Source organism: Barbatula barbatula (assembly GCF_947034865.1).
Source record: "Barbatula barbatula genome assembly, chromosome: 19".
Lineage (NCBI taxonomy): Eukaryota > Metazoa > Chordata > Actinopteri > Cypriniformes > Nemacheilidae > Barbatula > Barbatula barbatula.
The window spans coordinates 21,245,816-21,270,935 of NC_136782.1; the positions used below are offsets into that span (position 1 = coordinate 21,245,816).

Below are 25,120 nucleotides of genomic sequence, written 5' to 3' on the forward strand. Positions count from 1 at the left end.
GCCTTTAATGCTAAGATAGTCAGCAGGTCTAGTTGTTGAGTCACTTAGCGGCTATTTTTGTACAACTGGCCCCATTTCTTACATGTTCTTGAAATGTTATTGTCTCCCATATAAAGTTCACATGGTTTTATAATAGTTAGATACATTATTATAGGCTTTCTGTGGCCACTGTCCACTTCTTCCTTGTTTGTGTAACTTTTCGAAATGTCCAGCAACTTTGTTTGTTATTATAGTGTATTTCAATAATGCTTTTGTTCAGTTTTGAGTCAGACCAAGTAATTCAGAACGATTCCGTGGGCTAATATTTGAAGGACGTTAAAACGACTTGGTTATTCCAAGTAAACTTTCAGTGTAAAGTAGGAAAACTTTATTTTTGTGTTCTGTTGAACACCAAAGGAGACATTTTGAAGAATGTAGGACAGCAAACAGTTCTGGGGCACTTTTTACTACAATTTTTTCCTACTATGGGAGTCATTTGGGGTGAGATCTGTTTGGTTATAAGCATTCTTCCAAATATATTTCTCTGTATTCACCAGAACAAAGAAACTTATACAGATTTGGACCAACTCGAAGGAGAGGAAATGATTTTGGTTTGGACTGTCCATTTAAAGTGCTTGCTTATTTCATGTAAATGGCTTCATTATTGTGTAAACTTTGGCAACGCAGTTTGATTGTCAAAGTTTGTGTATTCCTGTTAGTGTAAATACAACATGATTGCGTTTGAATAGTGTTGGGAACGGTGTGGGTAAGCATAGTATCTGTTGAAGACATCTGTGTCCAGAGTATCTCTACGTTATTATGCATTCCTGAGGTGTATGCTCACCTTAAGCCTTCAGTTAGAGAACAACATCTCATCTCCGTAAACGAAAGACCGTTTTGTTATTGAAATGCCTCACAAACGCAATATGTTTGACCAAATCATACATAAGTGTATTGTTGTTTTGCTGAAACTGAGCTCTTTTGTTTCACATCCTCCCAAACTGGTTTGACTAGGTGCCAACGGCGATACTAGCAAAGGCGTTTGTCTAAATAATCACATGTAATGTACTTTCTCTGTCGTAAAAAGTACCGTGCTTTGAAGGGACCAAAACAAAAAACATCCAGGGTTAACCTGTATTCAGCGTTTTACTGACGGTGTACATCTGAGAAGTGTTCATGTAGTGCTTTCCTTATTACAATTTGACAAAAGGCCTGTAAACTGATCTTACATATTTGAAACCCTTTATTGTCACAAACACATAAGACCTCAAAAGGCTGCTATTCCCCCAGTTTGCACAGATCTCTTCTCTTGGAAAAGCACGCTTTCTGAATCCAGCCGATTTACCTTTAAAGTACAAAGTTCATTTCGGTAACGCGCATCTGGAGCTGATATTGAGATGGCGTCCATGGGCATGCAGTCGCTGGGTTGTGTCCTGGCTCTGTTCGGCTGGGTTGGGGTCATTATTGTGTGTGTCCTACCCATGTGGAGAGTGACAGCCTTCATTGGTACCAATATTGTGACTTCTCAGATTTTCTGGGAGGGAATCTGGATGAGTTGCGTGGTGGAGAGCACCGGACAGATGCAATGTAAGGCGTACGACTCCATGCTGGCACTGAGCCCCGACATGCAGGCTGCTCGTGCCCTGGTGGTGATTTCCATCGTGGTGGGCATTGCTGGGATTCTCATGGCACTCGTCTCTGGGAAATGTACCAACTTCATCGCTGAGCAGGGAGGGAAAATAAAAGCATCCATTGCTGCTGGTGTGGTTCTGATCATCTCTGGACTTCTATGTCTTATTGCTGTGTCCTGGACCGCCGCCATTATAATAAATGACTTCTACAACCCCCTGTTACTGGATGCTCAGCGCAGGGAGCTGGGCGCTACACTTTACCTTGGCTGGGCCGCAGGACTCCTTCTGCTTCTGGGAGGAGGACTGCTTTGCAGTTCATGCCTAGCGAAGGAGAACGATGCAGCATCTGTCACATATAATCCTGTAAAGATGACAAAACCCTCTCTTCTGGGTCACACCGCATCAGTGCCACGGTCTCCGACTCCTCCAAAGACCTACATCTAAACTGTACTCATACACCTTGACTATTGTAGGCCAGCCGGTGTTTACTTCATTCATTTTTCAGATGATGTACGAAAGGTTGCAAAGTGAAACCCAACATTTTGTCAATGTTATTTCATGACATGGCGCATTTTCTTAAATATGATTAGTGACCTTCAATCGATGCTGAACATTTTGTTATTCATCATTTCACATCATAAGATTTCTGTTCCTATTTCTCAAAATGTCATAACTTATATAGTAACTGAATATGGTGCAATTGTTCAACTTTGCGGCACTACCGAGATGATATTCTCACTATTGTAAGTTTGCTTAATTCATGACAAATGAAAGGTTACGAATTGTATTGCTTTGCACCTTCCTTTTTTAATACACAATGCCAATGATTGCTCAGAAGCACTTATTTTCATGCGAATTTAAAGAATTTTGTTTGCTTGCGTTCATTCCCCCTGAATGTCTGCGTGCCAGAGGATGTATTCATACACAACACTGACAAACCTGTTTTTCAGGAATACCCACTGATACCGCGTACTATTCAAACATATTACTTGTGCTCAAGGAAGTAACAAGAAGAATTAAGGGTGACGTTTATATGAAACTCTACTCAACAAAAAATAAACAACTTTTGAACTTTTACGTTGACAAATTTAACCAAATACATTTTAGACTATGCTTAGCCATAGCTTGTTTCTTTGCTTTTAGAAAGGTACTAAACAAAGTTCTGGAATTCTAGGGACATTTTGTCCGAAATGGTTCATTTGTTGTTGGTTCATTTGTATTTTCATCAGCCGTTCCTCACATGACTGACATTTCAGGTTCTCTGGCTCACATACACAAACATTCTGCCTCTCTATATACTGAGAATTCAAACTTGTTTTGCAGCAGGTTAACTTTCCGTGGATTTGTTTACTACTTCGTATTTTCCTATTAGTACTGTTTTCAGTTGGATTAAACTTTACTTTCACAAAAGTTTGAGATTTAAAATGAGCAAGAAGAGACTGGTCTTATTTCTGTTTGTTCGTTGGTTTTCTAGTAGAAATATTGAAAACGTCTTAAATTACGATTCATTCACATAAATTGGATTAAAAACGCATCTTTTCAGCCAAGCATTCACTTAATGCAAATATGCTAAATAAACCACCAGGAGATGCTGACATTAGATATTATTTTACTAGAATAATTGGATTTATTATATAAAACACCATGTAGTGTGTTTTACCCTTTCTTGGGTTTTTCGTTTTTCCCCTGTAAAGCTGCTTTGGAACAATGCAAATTGTGAAAGGCGCTATATAAATAAAATTGAATTGAATTGAATTGAACATAACAACAAAAGCGACCTGAGATATATTGTCTTGATTTATGAAAGAAAATATGAGAACCGGGTAATTTTATGTTGAAGGCAAAATTGTAAATTAAATCTACAGTTAGTTTTACAGTGTATTCGAAAAAATAAAAGGGAATCTTATGTTATTAATAAATGTTATTTGCTGTCATGATGACACATCAAAACAAGCCACAGAGAGAGACGCGACGCGGAAAGAGAAAATATTCTAGCCAGTTAATTCTGGGTCAAGCACCTGCATCATTTAAAGGGATGGTTCAACCAAAAATGAAAATTGTGTCATCGTTCACTCGGCTTCATGTCATTTCATACCTGTATAAATAACTTTGTTCCAATGAGCACAAAGAAAGATATGTGGAATAATGTTAGCAATTTTAAATTCTGTGACATCGTTGACTGCCACAGTAGGAAAAACTAAATGGAAGTTTAAGGTGCCCCAGAACTGTTCGTGTTCCTAAATTCTTTAAAATATCTCACTTTGTGTTTAACAGAACAATAAATAGGTTCGAAACAACCTGAAGGTGAGCAAATAATGACAGAATTTTCATTTTTGAGTGAACTAGCCCTGAAAAATTACAATGCCTATTTTTCATGAGATATTGCAGCGTTTTTTGTAAATAGTTTATACATTTTGGTCGTTCTCTTTTTTTTAAATCGCGTGCCCTCGTAATCTTCAGTTCAAACCTGAAAATGCACTTCATTCCTGTCTCAAATGATGGACGTTAGACGGCTTGGGCGGAGCATCCGTTCACTCCTCCCCTTCAACTGTCAATCTCCTGCCAGTTCCATTTCAAAAAGCAATGGCTGTTGTACATCCAATCAAATCGAAGAGAAACACGAAAGCCACGCCCATCATTCTTCCCATTCAAAATTCTGTTCCCCTTCGAAATGCGTCACAATACAGAAGTAAAAACATCCGCTTTGTGTGGACGAAAGTGTAATAAAAAGCCAGTTGCATACTGCAAAGTTCAGTTGGCCCCAACTCCTCTAACCCTGCAAAAATGTGCTGCGTCAAAATGTTTTTAAATCACAAACGTTTGCTATCACAGTCAAGTACTTTGATGTAACATGTTTGATATAAAATGTTTTCCTAAAGATCTTTGTTTTCTGTTGAAGGCCCCCCTCCATGGCCCTGCAGGTCTTGGGAATCACTCTTGCAATGATTGGCTTTGCGGGAACCATTATCATCTGTGCCTTGCCCATGTGGAAGGTAACGGCATTCATCGGCACAAACATCGTGGTGGCACAAGTCTTCTGGGAGGGACTGTGGATGACCTGCGTACACGAGCGCACCGGTCAGATGCAGTGTAAGATGTATGATGCCCTGCTGGATTTGGATCCGTCCTTGCAGGCCGCACGAGGACTAGTGGTGACCACCATGGCATTGGCGTGCCTGGCTTTCCTTTTTTTCCTTGTTGGAGCTAACTGCACTAACTGCCTAGATAACCCGCGCGCCAAAGGCCGGATCGTAGTGGTCTCTGGGATTACCTTTATGCTTTCTGGACTGACTACTGTGATACCTGTGTCTTGGACTGCCCACTTCATTATCAGAGACTTTTATAATCCCATGGTCCACGAAGCATTAAAGAGAGAGATGGGGGCAGCCCTCTATGTTGGCTGGGTAACTGCAGGGTTTCTGTTTATTGGTGGAGCGGTTCTCTGCACAAGCTGGCCACCGGGGAGGGTCAACAATTCACCGAGATATACCACAGCAAAGGCCGGCACCCACAGCGGCTATGCCATAAAAAACTATGTTTGAAATACAGCATTTGACACGTTAGGTAGATGGACACACGGATCAAATGCTAAATGTGGCATCACATGCAAAAATAATAAGACAAACACTAAATGATGTTTTTGGATTTTGCATTTTTTTTCAAGAAATGCACTTTTATTATTAAAATTTCAATCCCATTTTCAATGTGATAAACATGTGTATTGACTAGTCATCTGATAAATCACATGTTGTCAGGCTGTGCTGTTCATTTGTGCTAAACTTTTAAATAAAGTACATTTTGATCTTTGATTCCTCTCCATTATACCAACGTGCCACACTGTAAAAAATCACCAATTTCAAGTGATTTAAGTGAAATAAAATTAGCTTCATGAATCAATTTAACTTGAACCGACCTAAAATACAACAAAATTCAAAAAGTCCCAAAGTTCAATTCAGTTTAATTGAATAAAGCTAATTTGATTTAGCTTTAACATTTAATGAAGCATTTTAACTTGTTTAGTTTTTGTTAATAACACCATAACCCAAACCACATCAAAAACAAGTTCACATGCCCTATTCCTCTGAAACGGTGTTTTATTGCCAAAAAAGGGGAAAAGTCAGAATCGTAAGAATAAAGTCATGGAAATAACAGAGAAAAGTCATCTTGATCAAATTGAATGATAATACAGTTTCAATGCAAGAAATGCATGTGAAGAATTGTATACGGTAAATCCTGCTTTAGAAAAGGACAATGATGGCTGCGGTTTTTGCTTTTAAATGACTGTAGTAAATAATGTCTCTTACACTGAAGGTTTACCCGACTGTAAATACCAATACAAAATTCCAATGGTTTTCATTACAATTGTAATTTTGGGTTTGGGTCTGTTTAATGATGCATTACCAGAAAAGTAGGTTCTCATTACACTCTTAAAAAGAAAAGGTTGTTCACAGCGATGACATTGAAGAATATTTGGTTCATTCAAATCTCTTTTTGTTTTATAATCTGAAGAACCTTTTATGAAACAGGAAGGTTCTTCAGATGTTAAAGTTTCTTTATGGAACAATTTAGACAGAAAGGTTTCTTCTATGGCATCAAAGAACCATTTGAAGCTCCTTTATTTTGAAGAGTGTATCCATCTGAATTTCTGTAATGATTCCTGACAGTTTTTTTTCAGTAGTGTATATTTAGCAAAGGTTTATAACAGTTTATATAAGGTTATTGTAGATATTTTTACTGTGGCCCACTAGTGCACAGCAAAACGAAATTTAAAAAGCAAATATAAGTTCACAACGCAATCAATCCACAACAAAATGGAATAACGCCACAACACAACGTAATAAAGCCACAACACAACAGAATAAAGCCACAGCACAACAGAATAAGGCCACAACACAACGGAATAGAACCACAACACAACGTAATAAAGCCACAACACAACGGAATAAAGCCACAACGCTACGGAATAAAGCCACAACACAACGTAATAAAGCCACAACACAACGCAATAAAGCCACAACACAACGGAATAAAGCCACAACACAACGGAATAAAGCCACAACGCTACGGAATAAAGCCACAACACAACGTAATAAAGCCACAACACAACGTAATAAAGCCACAACAGAATAGAGCCACAACAAAACAGAATAAAGCCACAACACAACGGAATATAGCCACAACACAACAGAATAAAGCCACAACACAACGCAATCAAGCCACAACACAACGGAATAAAGCCACAACACAACAGAATAAAGCCACAACACAACGGAATAAAGCCACAACACAACAGAATAAAGCCACAACACAATGCAATCAAGCCACAACACAACGGTTAAAGCCACAACACAACGCAATCAAGCCACAACAAAACAGAATAAAGCCACAACACAACGCAATCAAGCCACAACACAACGGAATAAAGCCACAACACAACAGAATAAAGCCACAAAACAACGCAATCAAGCCACAACAAAACAGAATAAAGCCACAACACAACGCAATCAAGCCACAACACAACGGAATAAAGCCACAATACAACGGAATAAAGCCACAACACAACGGAATAAATCTACAACACAACAGAATAAAGCCACAACACAATGCAATCAAGCCACAACACAACGGAATAAAGCCACAACACAACGGAATAAAGCCACAACACAACGCAATCAAGCCAAAACACAACGGAATAAAGCCACAACACAACGCAATCAAGCCACAACACAACGGAATAAAAACACAACAGAATAAAGCCACAACACAACGCAATAAAGCCACAACAAAACAGAATAAAGCCACAACACAACTCAATCAAGCCACAACACGACGGAATAAAGCCACAATACAACGGAATAAAGCCACAACACAAATGAATCGAGTCACAACACAACGGAATAAAGTCACAACACAACGGAATAAAGCCACAACACAACGGAATTAAGCTACAACACAACAGAATATAGTCACAACACAACGGAATAAAGCCACAACACAACAGAATAAAGCCACAACACAACGCAATCAAGCCACAACACAACGGAATAAAGCCACAACACAACAGAATCAAGCCACAACACAACGGAATAAAGCCACAACACAACGCAATCAAGCCACAACACAACGGAATCAAGCCACAACACAACAGAATAAAGCCACAACACAACAGAATAGAGCCACAACACAACGCAATCAAGCCACAACACAACAGAATAAAGCCACAACACAACAGAATAAAGCCACAACACAACACAATCAAGCCACAACACAACGGAATAAAGCCACAACACAACGGAAAAAAGCTACAACACAACAGAATAAAGCCACAACACAACGGAATAAAGCCACAACACAACGGAATAAAGCCACAACACAACGGAATAAAGCCACAACACAACGGAATAAAGCTACAACACAACAGAATAAAGCCACAACACAACGCAATCAAGCCACAACACAACGGAATAAAGCCACAACACAACGGAATAAAGCCACAACACAACAGAATAAAGCCACAACACAACAGAATAAAGCCACAACGCAATCAAGCCACAACAAAACGGAATAAAGCCACAACGCAACGGAATAAAGCCACAACTGGATTGTGACTCGATTCATTTGTGTTGTGGCTTTATTCCATTGTGTTGTGGCTTTATTCGGTTGTGTTGTGACTCGATTCATTTGTGTTGTGGCTTTATTCCGTTGTGTTGTGGCTTTATTCCGTTGTGTTGTGACTCGATTAATTTGTGTTGTGGCTTTATTCCGTTGTGTTGTGACTCGATTCATTTGTGTTGTGGCTTTATTCCGTTGTGTTGTGACTCGATTCATTTGTGTTGTGGATTTATTCTGTTGTGTTGTGGCTTTATTCCGTTGTGTTGTGACTCAATTCATTTGTGTTGTGGCTTTATTCCGTTGTGTTGTGGATTTATTCCGTTGTGTTGTGACTCGATTCATTTGTGTTGTGGCTTTATTCCGTTGTGTTGTGGATTTATTCCGTTGTGTTGTGGATTTATTCCGTTGTGTTGTGGCTTTATTCCGTTGTGTTGTGACTCGATTCATTTGTGTTGTGGCTTTATTCCGTTGTGTTGTGACTCGATTCATTTGTGTTGTGGCTTTCTTCCGTTGTGTTGTGGCTTTATTCCGTTGTGTTGTGGCTTTCTTCCGTTGTGTTGTGACTCGATTCATTTGTGTTGTTGATTTATTCCGTTGTGTTGTGGCTTTATTCCGTTGTGTTGTGACTCGATTCATTTGTTTTGTGGCTTTATTCCGTTGTGTTGTGACTCGATTAATTTGTGTTGTGGCTTTCTTCCGTTGTGTTGTGGCTTTATTCCGTTGTGTTGTGGCTTTCTTCCGTTGTGTTGTGACTCGATTCATTTGTGTTGTGGCTTTATTCCGTTGTGTTGTGACTCGATTAATTTGTGTTGTGGCTTTCTTCCGTTGTGTTGTGGCTTTATTCCGTTGTGTTGTGGCTTTCTTCCGTTGTGTTGTGACTCGATTCATTTGTGTTGTGGCTTTATTCCGTTGTGTTGTGACTCGATTAATTTGTGTTGTGGCTTTCTTCCGTTGTGTTGTGGCTTTATTCCGTTGTGTTGTGGCTTTCTTCCGTTGTGTTGTGACTCGATTCATTTGTGTTGTGGCTTTCTTCCGTTGTGTTGTGGCTTTATTCCGTTGTGTTGTGGCTTTCTTCCGTTGTGTTGTGACTCGATTCATTTGTGTTGTGGCTTTCTTCCGTTGTGTTGTGACTCGATTCATTTGTGTTGTGGCTTTCTTCCGTTGTGTTGTGACTCGATTCATTTGTGTTGTGGCTTTATTCCGTTGTGTTGTGACTCGATTCATTTCTGTTGTGGCTTTCTTCCGTTGTGTTGTGACTCGATTCATTTGTGTTGTGGCTTTATTCCGTTGTGTTGTGGCTTTATTCTGTTGTGTTGTGGCTTTCTTCCGTTGTGTTGTGACTCGATTCATTTGTGTTGTGGCTTTCTTCCGTTGTGTTGTGGCTTTATTCCGTTGTGTTGTGGCTTTCTTCCGTTGTGTTGTGGCTTTCTTCCGTTGTGTTGTGACTCGATTCATTGTGTTGTGGCTTTATTACGTTGTGTTGTGGCTTTATTCCGTTGTGTTGTGGCTTTATTCTGTTGTGTTGTGGCTTTATTCTGTTGTGTTGTGGCTTTATTCCGTTGTGTTGTGGCTTTATTGCGTTGTGTTGTGGCTTTATTGCGTTGTGTTGTGGCTTTATTATGGTGTGTTGTGAACCTATATTTGCTTTTTAATGTTGTTTTGCTGTGCACTAGTGGGCCACCGTATATTTTAGTTGCACTTGCAGCTGTTTTTGAGGCTGTTGAGAGTGTCATCAAAAGCTCACACCAGCAGATGGCCTCAACGTGCTGTTTTTCATATTGTTATGTTGCAGTCAGTTCAAGTGAGTTGCGGTTTGAAAAAAAGTCACCAATATTGCGTGCTGGCTTTGTGCTTTAATACTGTTTCAGCTGTCTAACGGGGATGCAGGATTTCGTAAAGGTGCCATTATTCAATGCTTAAGTTAAAAGGGGACAGACTCATCAAATTTCTACATAAATACCATTATCCTATAAAAAGTATATAATGTAGTTATTAAAAGAAAACCCTATATAAAGCTAGGCCTGACCTGCCCACATACTGTACTGGTCCTATCACTTCTGAGAGCTACACTGTAAAAATCACATTTCTATAGACTGGAGAACAGAAATATACCGTAAAATATTTTCTATTGTAAAATTATAGGCTATAAGTATATATATTAAATGATTTACCCATTTTTCTTGTAAATTTGTTGTATTTTTCTGTAATTTTATAGTTTTTGACAGTATTTCAAAAATAAACTGATATAAAAATAAATCTTTTTTAGAAAAAGGACATTTTCTGACACCTGGGGCACAAGAAATAAACTGTAAATTAAAAGTTTTTTCCCTGTAAAATAATATTCACCACCCCTCTTTATCTTGTAATTTTACGTTTTTTTACTGTATTTCAAAAATGCAATAAAAATCTGCAAAAACAGTAAAATTCAGCTTTTCTATTTTACTGAAAATGTTTACAGTGCATGTACAGTATTACATTTACATTTATTCATTTGGCAGACGCTTTTATCCAAAGCGACTTACAAGTAGTTTTTTACAGTTACTGCAGAGCAATCAGGGGTAAGGTGTCTTGCTCAAGGGCCCTTCAGTCATGACCTGCTGGCATTGAGATTTGAACCAGCAACCGTCTGATCACACTGTATTAAAGTGTTTTAGTCCCAGTGAATAATTTATAGATTATAAAGTTATCTAATTCCATTTGGAAAAAGCCAAAAAAACGTTTCATACTTGTAATAAAACGTATATGACTCATTCTACAGAAGTGGTGCAAATTCAGGTGAAAACATTTAAACCTCATATAAATCGAGGTTGAAACTCTGCACATTACAAGCCAGCGTCTAACATTATTAACCAACTCATATCGCATTGACACTCTGCGCAGACTTACTTGACAGACCTGAACGTCAGCAGCGCTAATATTAGGAACTTTAATAACTAATATTGTGTTGACACTCTGCACATTATTATTAATATACCAGCATCAGTAACACACATCAACCGCAACGAACAATATCGCATACTCCACACATTGTAATACATAAGCACTAACTGTGATATTTACTGTCAATTCTTCATGTACATATGAGTCTCCCACATTATGCACATTATAATAGTTTAAAGAATATGCTTAAATTAATAATAACGCCTATTGTATCCTTGGGACACTGAGATTTGTATTACGCTGTGTTACACAGAAACTCCATATTTTGAGAATCTTTTCTTCCCTTTAACAATGTTTGTAAGTTTATCCAAAACTAGTGAGATGATTCTTGTAACTATTGTTTAAAAGAAGGCCTTTCTGAATTTTTCCAATACCAAGCAACTATAAGCTTGGCTTGTAATAAAAAAAATAAAGTTTACAAAGCATTACTTAAGGTAGACTATAAGAAATGGGGAGGAGATTAAGTAAACACAATTTTGGTCATTTAGGGATTGTCACATCACAGTTTGCCCAGCAGATGGAGACTGAGAGCAGGTGACCTTCCATTTTTCATTGACATTTTGCTCTGTTCTACTACAGTTGAGATGTGAAATAAATCCTTTATCTGTTATCAATATCCCTCCAGTTACATTCACATAAGTGAATATTTGGTTCAAATGTATACCTTGAATTTACTCTTATTTGCTTTGGATAAAAGCCAAATGCTTGACATCAACAAAGTCCTATATTGGAAATAAACCTCCGCTTCACGTCGGGTCCTGATCGCACTGTCAGGGCTTATTTCTGCGATAACAACCGGCTGCCTGTACATTATCCCTTACTTACTACCTTTAATCCCTTAAACTGTTCTAATATTGAAATGTATGGAATAAAATGTGAATATAATTAGAAACACACCGTACAGTATATAGAAATGTTAGATTTCTGGCCAGAGTTTCAGGTGCGTCCTGCAGAGGTCACATTTGTTGACCGTATTCGTCATCAATGTTTCTCACATTATACGTCTTAACATTTGTTTCGCTAAATGATTGTAGTTTCAATCTTACCTTGAAATATAACGGTTTTACTTTTCTGAAATAAAACCTGAAATAATAAACCTCGATGATGCGGTGAGTAGTTAACAGGGCTGCGTTCAGCACCGACAAAACGTTGCGAAACGTTTTTTAAAGAGAAACGGTGGTGCGAGGGGACACCCTGTTGTGATGAAGCAAGAGTTGAACTATGGCAGCTGGGAAGGCCATTATTTTTTATTCATTTTTGGAGCCTGATCGGTATAAATACGTAAATAAAATCTTATAGATTAAATTGTTGCGAATACCGAGCTGCAGCACATACATTTAAACGACTTTACTTGGATCCATTGAGAGAGCTATCTCTTCAATACCGTGTGAGTTATATTGGGCTGACATTCTTGACACACCCACCAAACAAGAGAAAACGTATCTCAAACCCTGTTGCACACCGTTACAAACCGTTTCCAGGAAACTTGTAACCGCAGCAAAACGTTGCGCACCAGTTTGAGCTTGAACATGCCCCAGGCTTGTTTGAGGAGTTTGTTTTCAAATCCCTCTCGCGGTACTTTGAAGTAATCCGCTTGTCAGTTCTTGCGGCGCCGCATTAAGTCGAACAAGCTTTCAAACTATTTAAAAAACAAATTCACCCCTTTTAAAAAAATGGGTTTGCTGACAGGCTCTCTGGCCCACATAAATGTTTATGCAAAATTGTCTGCAAAACAATAAATGAAAGAATTTATAAGTGCAGGAAGTAATAGTGTATATTGACACAACTTCTGAGACTACTAAAAATAAAACGTTATACAATAAAATTGTTTTCTATTGTATTAATAAGTAAGGGATAATCCACAGCTAGCCGTGCGTTTAAAGGTTTTAATGCACGACGTGTAGGCCAAGAACAACGTTGCCTTCGCGAAGTACATTAAAATCCTTTAACGCGCGGCTAGCTGTGGATTATCCCGCTTATACCATGGTCATTTGCCAAGTTAAAGCTTTTATTGATGCTTACAGTGTAATTTTACATCAAACAGGTGAAAATATTGTCAAACTGACTGGAGCTACCCGTGCGTTATAGGGTTTTAATGCACACCTTCCGGCCAATCAGAATCAAGTATTCGAAACCGACCATTGTATAATGTGTTATTATATGAATCTGTTTATGATGAACTTGAATGTAAAAGGTATTATTCAACATTTTGGCATTATTTAGACATGGGTAAGAGATTATATCCAACACAATCAATTTGTAACTAAGGAATTTGTTTGATTTTATCTGTACGTTTAGTACGATATGCCTTCGCGCACTTGGCATTCGGTGTGGGTTAGGTCTTTAGTATTGCGTTAATGTAATAACCGTACGTTTTTGTACGATTCGCATCATACCAATTCATACAAATTCTCGTTTCAATACCAGTGTACAGTTGACCGTGAGTATTCCCCAGATCCCATTTCAAGTTCGTCATGTGACAAAATTGTTATGAAACCATGGAGCAAACACAAAAGGATCATGTAGTGTGTCACTCCACCCACAGCTGGAATGCAGTACAGCTGGTTTCCACACTATCAGATGCTTCTGCTCCTCTTTGCTGAATACACAAAAACATGGATATGAAAATTGAACTTGTTGGCTTCGGACTAGCCAGCGCAGGATGGTTTTGCACGATTCTCACAAGATTTCTGCCCATGTGGAATGTAAGTGGAATGGTAGACAACACCACTACGACCCTTCCGTTATACTGGGATGGAGTTTGGCTAAACTGGCAACATCACAGTACTGGAAGCTTGCAGTGCACTTTTTATCAGTCTCTCCTATTTCTAACCGAGCATTTCACCACCTGGAAAATCCTCCTCGTCATTTCCATTGGAGTGGGATTTGTTGCCATGGCAGTTTACCCTGTCGGATGGATAAGATATCCCAAGAATGTACATTTCAAAGTAGCATCCGGGCCGGCGTTTGTAATGGGTGCACTGGTTTTACTGGTGGTGCTCTCCTGGGCTACACATTTAACAGAGGGTGATTTGGACATAGGTGTTTCCCTGACACGGAAATGTGCAGCGGGGATCTTCACTGGCTGGGTGGGTACAGCGCTGCTTTTGGTGGGTGGTGGAGTGCTGAGCGTTATTTGCTTTAAAGAAGTCCGGATGCAAAGACAGGAAGGGAGACCGGCACAAGCTTTTCAGCCGGGGGTACAGGATCCCCTCCACACCATAAACAGTATTGGATTTATACAAACTCCTCTTGCTAACTGACTCTTATATGGCTGTGTATGTGTCAATATATACGGCATATATTTGTAGATTTATTTAGTTTAAATGTGCATGAGAAAGTCTGTTGTTGTTAAGAATGCTTGAAGTGTATATGTTCAAAACACGATTATTTGTGATGTTGAATGTGTTTTAAAGAAAAAAAACTGGTTTAGGGTTTAGCAATTGAAATGTTATTGATCTGTTAGCCAATATTTGGCCATTAGGGGTGTGTCTACTTGATGTTTAAGTTTACAAACTTGACTTTGCAGTGAGCCTACTCCTTTTCTTTTGTTCTTTTGTTAGTGAGGGCCACAATAAAGACTGTGATGCTCAGACCCTTCCAGGGGTTCAAATGACACTCTCTGCAATGCTTGTTAGTAAAACAGAGGAATTAAAGAATTGAAAAAATATATTTTTAAATGCCAACTGAGTAAACATTTTATATAAATGTGGTCTGTTAAAGTCCAAAATGTTACGTTTACCTTATTTGATATTGTTAAATTGTATGGTATAGAATGGGCATTGGCCTGCCTATACATATGTTGAGCACTATACTACTTATATTTCTAAATGTTGAACTTTATCAGAAGGACATGATGCTTGGAATTGTTGTTTGATTTGCACATTATTTATTGTATAATAATGACAAAAACAATGTTTAAAATGTAGAAAGAAGTTTTGTTACTAACATTTTTTTTCATGTAAATGTCTTCATGTGTGTGCTCTTTATGTGCGGGATAATCCACAGCCAGCCGTCTGATTCTGATTGGCTGTAAATTGTGTATTAAAACCCTTTAACGCACGGCTAGCTGTGGATTATCCCTCTTATAACGGTTGTTTGCCAAGTTAAAGCTGTTATTGATGTTTACAGTGTAGCTTTAGATCAAACAGGGGAAAATGAGAGTTATTTTATGTTAATTTCCAATGTTTATCAAACTGACTGGAGCTACCCTTGCGTTATAGAGTTTTTATTAAACACCTTCCAGCCAATCAGAATAAAGTATTAAAAAAGACCATGATATACATTTAAAATAAGAACTAAACCCAGTTGCATTGAATATATTTTTACAGAAAATTAAAATACCTTTGCTGTTTCTAGTACTTTGGTTGAACTTGATTGTAACCGTACCACTTTATGTAAAGAAATGCTTTGCCCAAAAGGACACGGGAAGTATCCCTGTTTTTATACACATGTCATTACACAGACTCCTCCTAAACCATGTATACAAGCATGCGCGCACACACACACACACACACTCAATTTGTTGTGGTTTTAGGAGCTCTGATAATATAATATATCATAACATACAGTCGGGGTGCAGTAAGGGGGTGGGAGGATCGACTGAGAGGACCCCCCCTAGAAGCTTGCACACTAGGGCCATCTTGTGGTCAAAGGGTGGAAAAGCTGCCTTCGTTTCCATTCATGTTTTTTATGTTTCGTGTATAGAAATTAACCAGTTTTTCATGTGTTAGTGTTAATGTAGCACTTTGTGAATAATTTAATCTATGACTGAATTTAAAAAGAATCAATAAATGGAACAAAACAACATTGATACGAATGTTCTTCATATGCAGTTATTCACAGAAACGTTTGTCTCCTTCCTGTAAATTCAGGCGAGGCTCATGTAGAAAGAAAACTTTTGTATAAATGTGACGTGATTGTTGGACATTTTATTTCGTGGGTAATAGAAGAATCTAAAGATTTTAATTAAGGAACAGGACGTGTTCAACAGTGTCACAAAGTGTGACAAAATATTAGTTAAATTAAAAATAAATGCATGCATGTATAACAACAAGCAAAGTCATGAGTGCATGCATGCAGTTGCGTACAATGTTTGTATACTTTAACCACCTCGAGTCACTGTTATTTGGGGATTTGTGGGCTGAAAGGTTTGGGAACCCCTGTTTTATTGTTATTAACTGTGAAAGTAAATTGTCTTTATGACTCAGTAATGCTGTGAACAACCGAGAGGTTTAACGTGTGATGCTTGCTCACACCGATACGTTGCTTTTGTCCTAACCCTGCAACAAGTAGTCAAGTTTGGTGCATCATCTGTCCTGCAGATCATTTCTTAAAGGGATTTCACCCGAAAAATTTAAATTCAGTCATCGTTTACTCAAGTTGTTTCAAATGTGTATAAATGTTTTTGTTCTGATGAACACAGAAAGATATTTGGAAGAATGCTTATAACCAGACAGATCCTGCCCACCATTGACTCCCATAGAAGCAAAAATGACAACGGTAGTCAATGGTGTCCCCGAAACTGTTTGCTCTCCTACATTCTTCAAAATGTCTTTTGTGTATTTTTTCCTACTATGAGAGTCAATGGGGGGCGAGATCTGTTTGGTTATAAGCAATTTTCCAAACATCTTTCTTTGTGTTCATCAGAACAAAGACATTTATACACAGTTGGACCAACTCGAAGGAAAATAAATTATCATTTTTGCGTGAAGTTTCCCTTTTATTCCCAAGAAAAGTGAAAACAATAATCCAGCACTAAGAGACATCTTAGCCAAACACTAATAACTCAAGAGAGTTGCCTAGTGCACCACGGTTACAACATATCAACCAGTCACATCATAAAACACACAACTAACACATTCTGTTTTAATGGTTGTTATCGCAACCATGCACACACAAAGTCACACTAAGCTACGAATAGGAGGACCAATGTTTAGGTGATAGGATTTCTCTCCCACACAGACAACCTCATGCATTATTCAAAGTCTAGTGTGCACACTGGAGAATCTAATGTCTCTCATGGCCTGGATTAAAAATATCACTGCATTAAGGTAATGATTGTAAAGATACGGCTATAAGATTCCTCAAACAATTCAAACCAAATGAATACACTGTAAAAACATTCTGTAGAAATTACAGTATGTTTGCTGTAGTTATGCAGCTAGTTGCCAGTAATTTACTGTAGATTTACATTTATGTCATTTACTGGTAAATAATGATAAATGAACATTAAACATTAACAAGTCTTTATCCTTACAGAACAAAACTATAACAGCCTCGTGCAAAGCATTCTGGGAAACCAAAATTTTACTGAAAAAGATTTATGTGGATTTCTGGATCCCAGAATGCTTTACGTGAGGCTGTTATTTATAGTCTTCTTCCTGTAAAGAGAAATATGTTTAATATTTATTTATCTTTGAACAAACTGTTGCCAATAAATGAGATAAATATAAATCTACAATAAGTTATTGTTTAGCTCATTTGTAAGTCGCTTTGGAAAAAAGCGTCCGCTAAATGACTTTATGTAAATGTATATTAGGGCAACTTTCTGTAATTTTCCCCATTTTATGGCCTGTTGTTTATCCGTTAGAATTGGTTATTTGTTATATCAAACACAGTCACTTATTCTCTTTTCTTATACCTTTGCTATGACTAAAGGGCAGCATCCTTAACCTTGGTTTCATTCTGCTTTGGCAAATTGCATATTCATTGGAAATCAAAATGACAAACTTTTCTTTAAGGGTAAGTTTTTTCAAAAACGTGTACACAAATGTTTTCTCCATATACTTGGTATCCAGATTAATTTGTGTATGATCACATGTATTGAACACAAGTAAACCTGCATATTTTTGTATTCTTTTTATATTTAGTGTTTTTTTATTCTTCCAAATAAAGTCACAACTGTCGTGCTCTTGATATACTGCCATATATCCAAGAGTTACACCGTAAACGTTTTTGCTGTAGTTATGAAGCTAGTTTGCCAGTAACTTACTGTAGATTTACATTTATATAATTTATTGTCAACAGTTTGTTCAAAGACAAATGAACATTAAACATTAACAAGTCTTTATCTTTACAGAAACAACGATAAAATAGCAGCCTCATGCAAAGCACTCTGGTACCCAGAAATCCACATATACCTTTTTCAGTTTTTTTTACTTTGGCTCCCAGAATGCTTTGCATGAGGCTGTTGTTTTTATAGTTTGTTTCTGAATGGAAAAAGACTTATTAATGTTTCATGTTCATTTATCTTTGAACAAACTGTTGACAATAAATGAGATAAATATAAATCTACAGTAAGTTACTGGCAAACTAATGCCAGGAATAATTTCTACAGAATTTATTTACAGTGTAAAACATAGATTTGTTTATGACCCGTGGACCTCATCTAGAATTGACAGTGTAATGTAAACATCTGCTATATCTATATATGTCAAATATGAAACATTATTTTCCGCGGGGAATTTTCCATCCTAGATTTGTTGCCATTCGTTAACTGACCCGATAAATGTTTTAAGCTTTTAGGGAGGCGCATCGGTTACCACTGGATCTTCATCTCTGTCCGATGACAACTTAATAGCCTTTGTCTTCTCATAGAAAGGATCAAGATGTTCACTTGGCCATGTGTAGCCTACCACGTCCAATTATTTTATCTGTGGAAGAGTATTTCGCTTTTACGCACGACTCGAGCAGAGTTGAAAAAAAACGAAACTCAACTCTCCGTCGGTGATTAATAAAACATCATCCAATGTCCCGAAAGGCCATCCACATGAACCCTTCAAGCTGTATAAGTGGTGAAAGGCGACATAATCTCCCCGGGACAAGATTTGGACTGAGATTGAAAGGCACTCCGGGAGAGGTCCAGTCCAGTATAAGGAGGACTCAGATGAGCGGCAGGGGGGTCTGGAAGTCTCTTCAGCGGCATGGAGAGAGGACACCGCTTAGCGCAGGCGATCTCAGACATGCAGAGGGAGATCAGACAGCTGGAGAGTGAGAACACAGCGCTTCGCGGGCAGCTCGCTCGGCCAGCCTCGGACTCACTCAGGTCGGTTCCGATATCTTCCAGCCCGCAGCAAAAGGACGGATCGCAAGAAATGTTGAGCCACGGCCACCTGCGGCGGAATTTGTCTGCACCGGTACTTGAAGGACAGTACAAAGGTACAATAATAACATCACATTACTGCATAACTTTATTAAGCGTGTGACAGGGCTCAATGCAGATTGAGATGAAAAACAGTTGCTTTACATTCAAGGCCTCTCGCCTCATCAAAGATTTCAAATTGATAAGTTGACCTTTGTTGTTTTACTGCAACGAAAAGAAAAGCGGTTGCAATCGTATATTTACAGTAACTACGTTGTAGTTAAAGTAAGTTAACTAACCAAACACTATAAAATATTTAAATCAACTTAAAATAAAAAGACAAACAGAGACTGAAGTCCACCCAACTTTAAAAATGATGTTTAAGTATTAAGCATAGTTAAGTTTACCGAATGAACAACCGAGTAAAATATATTTTATTGTACATAAATAGTAATAGTATAGATTGAGTATTTAAATATAAACACATTTATTTGTATTTTACTACATGTTTTCTGCCTCAAACAGACCAAAACGCTGATCAAATAACTGTTTAAACAGTATGTGCTGGTTTATTTATACCGGTTTTGTTATTGAGTCATGCACTTACACCTCAACACTGAACACACAAACCTCAACCACGGTAACACTCAAAAAACATCATTCAGCAAGAACTAAACGCTAATTTTTAAAAAGAAAAAACAAATAAGAAACACAAAATGAACATGCTGCAAGGCATCTTGGGAACTCTCAAACTCTTGCAATATTGTTTGTTCTCTGTTTTGTAAGTTGGGCAAACATCTTCCGACGCAGTCCGAGTCCAGTCAACAAAAAACATGTTTATGCTAATTTTGTTTAGTATATGCAAAACAATCGTTTGACTCCTTTAACTTAAAATTCTAAGTTTAAGTTACTTATTGTTTTGTAGGGAGAACATTTAGCAAGTTGGATATTTTTACATTGAACTCCATATTGTTATTTCTTCTTTTTTTGTGACTGATTCAGTCAGCTGATCTGATGGTTTCAATGCATGGACCCATCTTTGGGTCAGTAAGGGACGAACCCGCAGGGTTGTAAAATAACCTGGTAATGCTGGATTGTTTTTACCCATTATAGGGTCAAATAGAAACCATTTGCTGCGTTAATTTTACCCGATGGTTGGGTTTGTCCCCTTTTGTCCCTATGTAGAATGCATTGATATTACTAGGTTTTGTGGTGCTGTTTTTTTCAATGTAATGTCATGGTCTGTGAAATGCAAGTGGTTGGCCTCTAACATTAACACCGCTATATAATATGCTTTTATTATGATGTACATTTTATCACACTATTTTATACTAGTCTATATTTAACTAATTTCAGCTTTATAGTGTGAGACCTCAGGAAGTGGACTTATATAAGGTCAAGAGTAGATTTGAGCAAATTCAAGGCAAATTGTGAATACATTTGCTTGAATATAACAATAGGATGTGAATATATAAAGTGTTCAATTTATTTTAATAGAAATCATGTTTATATGGCCGTTTGGTATTTGATAATAATACATGTCTTCTTGGTTTCTTTCTTCAGAAAACATTATTATGACCGTGCGGCGATACTCCATCTCGTCCGATATCATGAACACCCCTCGAAAGAATGAGATTTTACTCAAGCCAAGACGATATGAGGAGACTATAAACAACAATAAATGGGCCCGGCTTCATGATGGTTTACATGGTCGTCCTTCGAGTGCTTACACTAAACCAGACATTGACAAATTAACCAACAGACACTCCCTTCAGGAATTTGGCAACAAAAGCAGGTGAGTTGAGTTTAAGCCTGTATCTCCCTTCAAAATGTTGTATTATATAATGTGCTAATTTTAACATTTACAATTTCAGAGCCAAAGTCAAGACGGTCACTTTTTTGTTGCCTGTAGATGACATTTACACAAATCGACCTGTGATGGCTGAGCACCTGCCGGACCGGCCCGCCTGTGAACTCGCCGAGATAGCGGAGACGGACTCGTGAGATCTCAACTTATGTTGCGAAGAGTAGAAATGAACAACCCTGGGAAACGGATGTTTACTTGGAGAAAAAGGGAGGTTCGGTTATGTGGTTGACCACAGTCCCACTCTTCTACACCCGCGTTTTAGGTCAGTTGACGACAAATTCATACATTCACCTGACCTCGCTACTCTGACTCCATTTACAGATTTGGTTTCTCGAATTCATCCGGCTGAAGAAACTCAATTCATCTCACAAACTCGTCCGATGAGCTGTCAGTCCCGCTATGGGGTGCAGATCGGGTGTCTGTGCACGTGGGTCTGTCTTGTGTCAAGTACCAGTGGAGATACGGGCTTCCTGAGCCCTACTATTGAGTGACTGGACTGTTTGGTGTCAGTGTCAGACACAGTGCTCTGAATGGCTAACATTACTTATTTATGTCTGTTTGTTTTTATTTCTCACAGTTGCCCCAAAGCGACTACAGTACCACTTTTTATTCTGAGTTAACTTAATTTTAACATTACCACAGTTCACTTATACGCTTGAAAAGGCCACAATGTGCACAGGCTTCTTCGTTATGATGGAAGGCCTAATAAGAGTTTAATGCAAGAAAGTGTTGTTTCATTTGAACAAACTGGAAAGACAATTCCAGGAATCAAGGATTATAATAAAATTACAGAAGTGTCACTTAATACGAAACAGAAAGATGTGTTTATTTGATACCGGGGTTGGGAAATCAAAAATCTATTATATTATATTTTAATCGGAGGGTGGAATCGGATTCCTGATATAAAATTCAATTTCAATTCCTCTTATCAAAAACCGTGTGCACATTTTAAGAAATATGCATGTGTTAACATGTGCGGATATCTTAATTAATTATATATATATATATATATATATATAAACGTTTTTAAAATAAATGTTTTTTTTGTACATTCCAATTAATGCCAATGAAACTGCAGTTGGCAAGCTATAATAACTCAAAACATACATTTAACTAATACAGAAAATACAAGAAAAACATGATTACATCATAAAAAACATGAGCGTTATCTCATTTTAGAACCAAACTCTTCATATATATATATATATATATATATATATATAAAACCAGTCAATAAGCAGGCTAAATTACCAATCAGGTTGATATCTAAAAGTCAAATTTTTAAGGCTATAAACTAAGTTTGCCCTAAAAAATTAAAATAGATTCACAATTTCTTAAATCAGTTTAACATTTAAAACTGTAAAATAAGAAACACTCTTTTTTCATATATGAAAATCTTATGTTCATTTCTGTAATAACCACCGTTGGGGATTACAGTAATACAAAATACAAAAATATGGTAATCCGTTACAGTTACATGAAATAAACTAAATAATCAAATTACATTACATCAAAAAATGAGATCACTATCAGGATTGTAATTGTTTTCAAATGCGGAAGTGTAAGGTGTAGTGTGTTGTTCTGTGCAACCAATGTCTATATACAATTTAAAGTTTTCTAATGCATAAAACAGCAAAAACAAAACAAAGATTCCTAAATGTTTCTCAGCTTGTTTGATTTATCTACAAAAACCGAAACTTTTTCTGTGTATTTAAGTGCTACAGCTGTAATATAAAGTAAATCAAAGAAGCGAGTCCCCTTTTCTTAAATTGCTTTAGATGACTTAAAGGCAGAGTAGATAATTTGGGAAAAAAAAGCTACCGTTTGTCCGCCATTTTTCCAATGCCTGTAAATCGCAAATGCACGCTGATGACATATGATCATGTGAACAGGATGCGCAGTGGGATGCAAATTCATTTAATCTTACTTGTGGTATATGAACAGGAAGCAGCAGTAGAATTCATCCAGTTAAGAGTTCATTTTAGAGACATTATATTAAGGTCGAAAAACTACGAAGTGTTGCTTTAATACTGTAAAATTATGCTGATTGGACCTCTTGTGTGCAGTCAAGTGCTGAATTCCAATGTAAATATCAAATACGTCCCTGCAAAAAAAAACAATAGAAATTTAATAAACAATCACAGAACCATAATAGTTCCCAGTAAAAGATTGTCTTTTCATAAAGCTGTCACAATTTCTTTTGCATTTCTTTACAAATTAAACTCTGTATTATGTCTATGATGTGTTAAACACAAAATGCTTTATATATTACCAATTTACCTGTGTTTCACACAGTCATCTCAATTTGTATGCCGCCATCACGCATGCTCTGGGAAATTTGATCATTTCCACTTCTAAAGTCATGATTCCAAGCTTGTTGTGTTCCTGTCGGAAATAATGGAGAATGTCAGACTCATGCTTGCGCGTGTCTTTGAAAATGTTATAGACTTTCAACCTTACTGTATAGTTCGATTGCTTGCTTGCTGACTATTCTTGAATATGGGGAAATACATGTTGTTTTCACTGCTTTATGAAACATACAATATGCTTCAAATGATTAATCATATATGTACTTATTAAAGGACAAGACAAGGCAGTGGAGCTGTTCCGAAAAAAAACAAATAAAGCATCTGTCCTAGCAGAAATCCTGCTCCAATCCGCCATGTTTAAGGTTTAAGGTCCGCCCATTTCGGGAACTTCCCAGTGGGAAAAGCGAACTCAGAGGCGTTCATGTGCGACTGATACTTCCGATAATTCCAAGAGCACGTGAAGGCAGCATCAGACAACAGGCTGTTGAGTTCTTTGAAGTCCCTCCTTCGGAAACGCTTTGATTGGTCAAGCTGAGCCAGTCTTTTGTGATTGGTCTACCGCTTAGAGTGTGTGTCAAGGTATACTTATGTAAATATAATACCGAACAGTATGTTACAACATGTCACATGTTTTCTTGTCAATTTATTGTCCACTAATTTGAGTTAATGAGTAAATTTTGTGTAGTAAATTAGTAACATAGAGATGCTGTAGAAGTAGGCTAATGTTCTTCGTTTTTATAGTATGTAATTACAAATTATCGGAACCATGTAACCAGCTAATGGCTGGAATACACTACAAGACTTTTATATAATCTGAACAGATATTTTACTAACTAGACATCATAAACTTGCAGACTTTTTGAAAGTTTCAGATAGAAACACACAAACTGATCAAAGCCGTAGACTGTCTCTGACTTTCTGCAACAAGTCCAGACTGAAAATCTGGGCAAAATCTGAGCAAAAGTCCATATATGTTATCCGGTATAAACAACTTTATTCATAAACTATCACTGGACAGTAAGAGTTTAAAAAACAGCCGCTTGGCATCGGGTGATTCTTTGCCTCCACGTTGTGCATTAAAATCCTTTATGCATGGCTAGTCCTGGATTATTCGCTTATACCATGGTCATGTGCCAAGTTAAAGCTGTTATTGATGTTTACAGTGTCATTTTTTATCAGACAAATGATAGTTATTTTCAACTGTTAATTTCACATTTTCATCAAACTCAATGGAACTGCCTGTGCATTAAACGGTTTAATGCACACCTTCCAGCCAATCAGAATAGAGTTTTCAAACAAACCATGTTATAAAAGCGTCTTAATCATCGTCATCCATAAACTTAGATTGAAAAAGCTACTGAAAGTGATGTTTACTGCAATAAGAATCTACTCAAATATGCTCTCTCATTAAATAAAGTGTCTGCTAAGTGAATAATAGAACACTCTAAACCCACCATTGGGTCAAAAATGGACAAACCCCAACCCTGGGTCAAATATAACCATATTCTAGGTTAATTTAACCCAACCGTTGGGTTTGTCCATATTTGACCCAACCGTGGGGTATAATAACCTCGCCAATTAAATCGCTTTCCCGCTCATTCTCCATCAGAACATTCTTCCTAACTCGGTCCGGTCAACCACATCTCTCACAACCTTCAAAAACTACTTAAAACCTCTTCTGTGAACACTTGACAGACGA

At 37.5% G+C, this 25,120-nt stretch overlaps 4 protein-coding genes across 4 annotated transcripts; all 4 read left to right on the forward strand.

Annotated features, from left to right (window-relative positions):
- Positions 1 to 1,376: 1,376 nt before the first annotated feature.
- Positions 1,377 to 2,054, forward strand: LOC306908104 (claudin-like protein ZF-A89; the record flags this gene model as incomplete). The annotated part of the gene is made up of 1 exon (XM_079480693.1): positions 1,377 to 2,054. One exon carries the CDS (start codon positions 1,377 to 1,379, stop codon positions 2,052 to 2,054), a length of 678 nt encoding a protein of 225 aa, XP_079336819.1.
- Positions 2,055 to 4,519: 2,465 nt separating this feature from the next.
- Positions 4,520 to 5,152, forward strand: cldnj (claudin j; the record flags this gene model as incomplete). The annotated part of the gene is made up of 1 exon (XM_079482265.1): positions 4,520 to 5,152. One exon carries the CDS (start codon positions 4,520 to 4,522, stop codon positions 5,150 to 5,152), a length of 633 nt encoding a protein of 210 aa, XP_079338391.1.
- An 8,625-nt stretch (positions 5,153 to 13,777) lies between these two features.
- On the forward strand, positions 13,778 to 14,920 carry LOC306908212 (claudin-4-like; the record flags this gene model as incomplete). The annotated part of the gene is made up of 1 exon (XM_079480888.1): positions 13,778 to 14,920. One exon carries the CDS (start codon positions 13,778 to 13,780, stop codon positions 14,423 to 14,425), a length of 648 nt encoding a protein of 215 aa, XP_079337014.1. The 3' UTR covers positions 14,426 to 14,920.
- A 4,167-nt stretch (positions 14,921 to 19,087) lies between these two features.
- LOC306908106 (uncharacterized protein) lies at positions 19,088 to 21,249 on the forward strand (the record flags this gene model as incomplete). Its single annotated transcript, XM_079480695.1, has 3 exons — positions 19,088 to 19,322; positions 20,809 to 21,040; positions 21,120 to 21,249. 3 exons carry the CDS (start codon positions 19,088 to 19,090, stop codon positions 21,247 to 21,249), a joined length of 597 nt encoding a protein of 198 aa, XP_079336821.1.
- Positions 21,250 to 25,120: the final 3,871 nt, after the last annotated feature.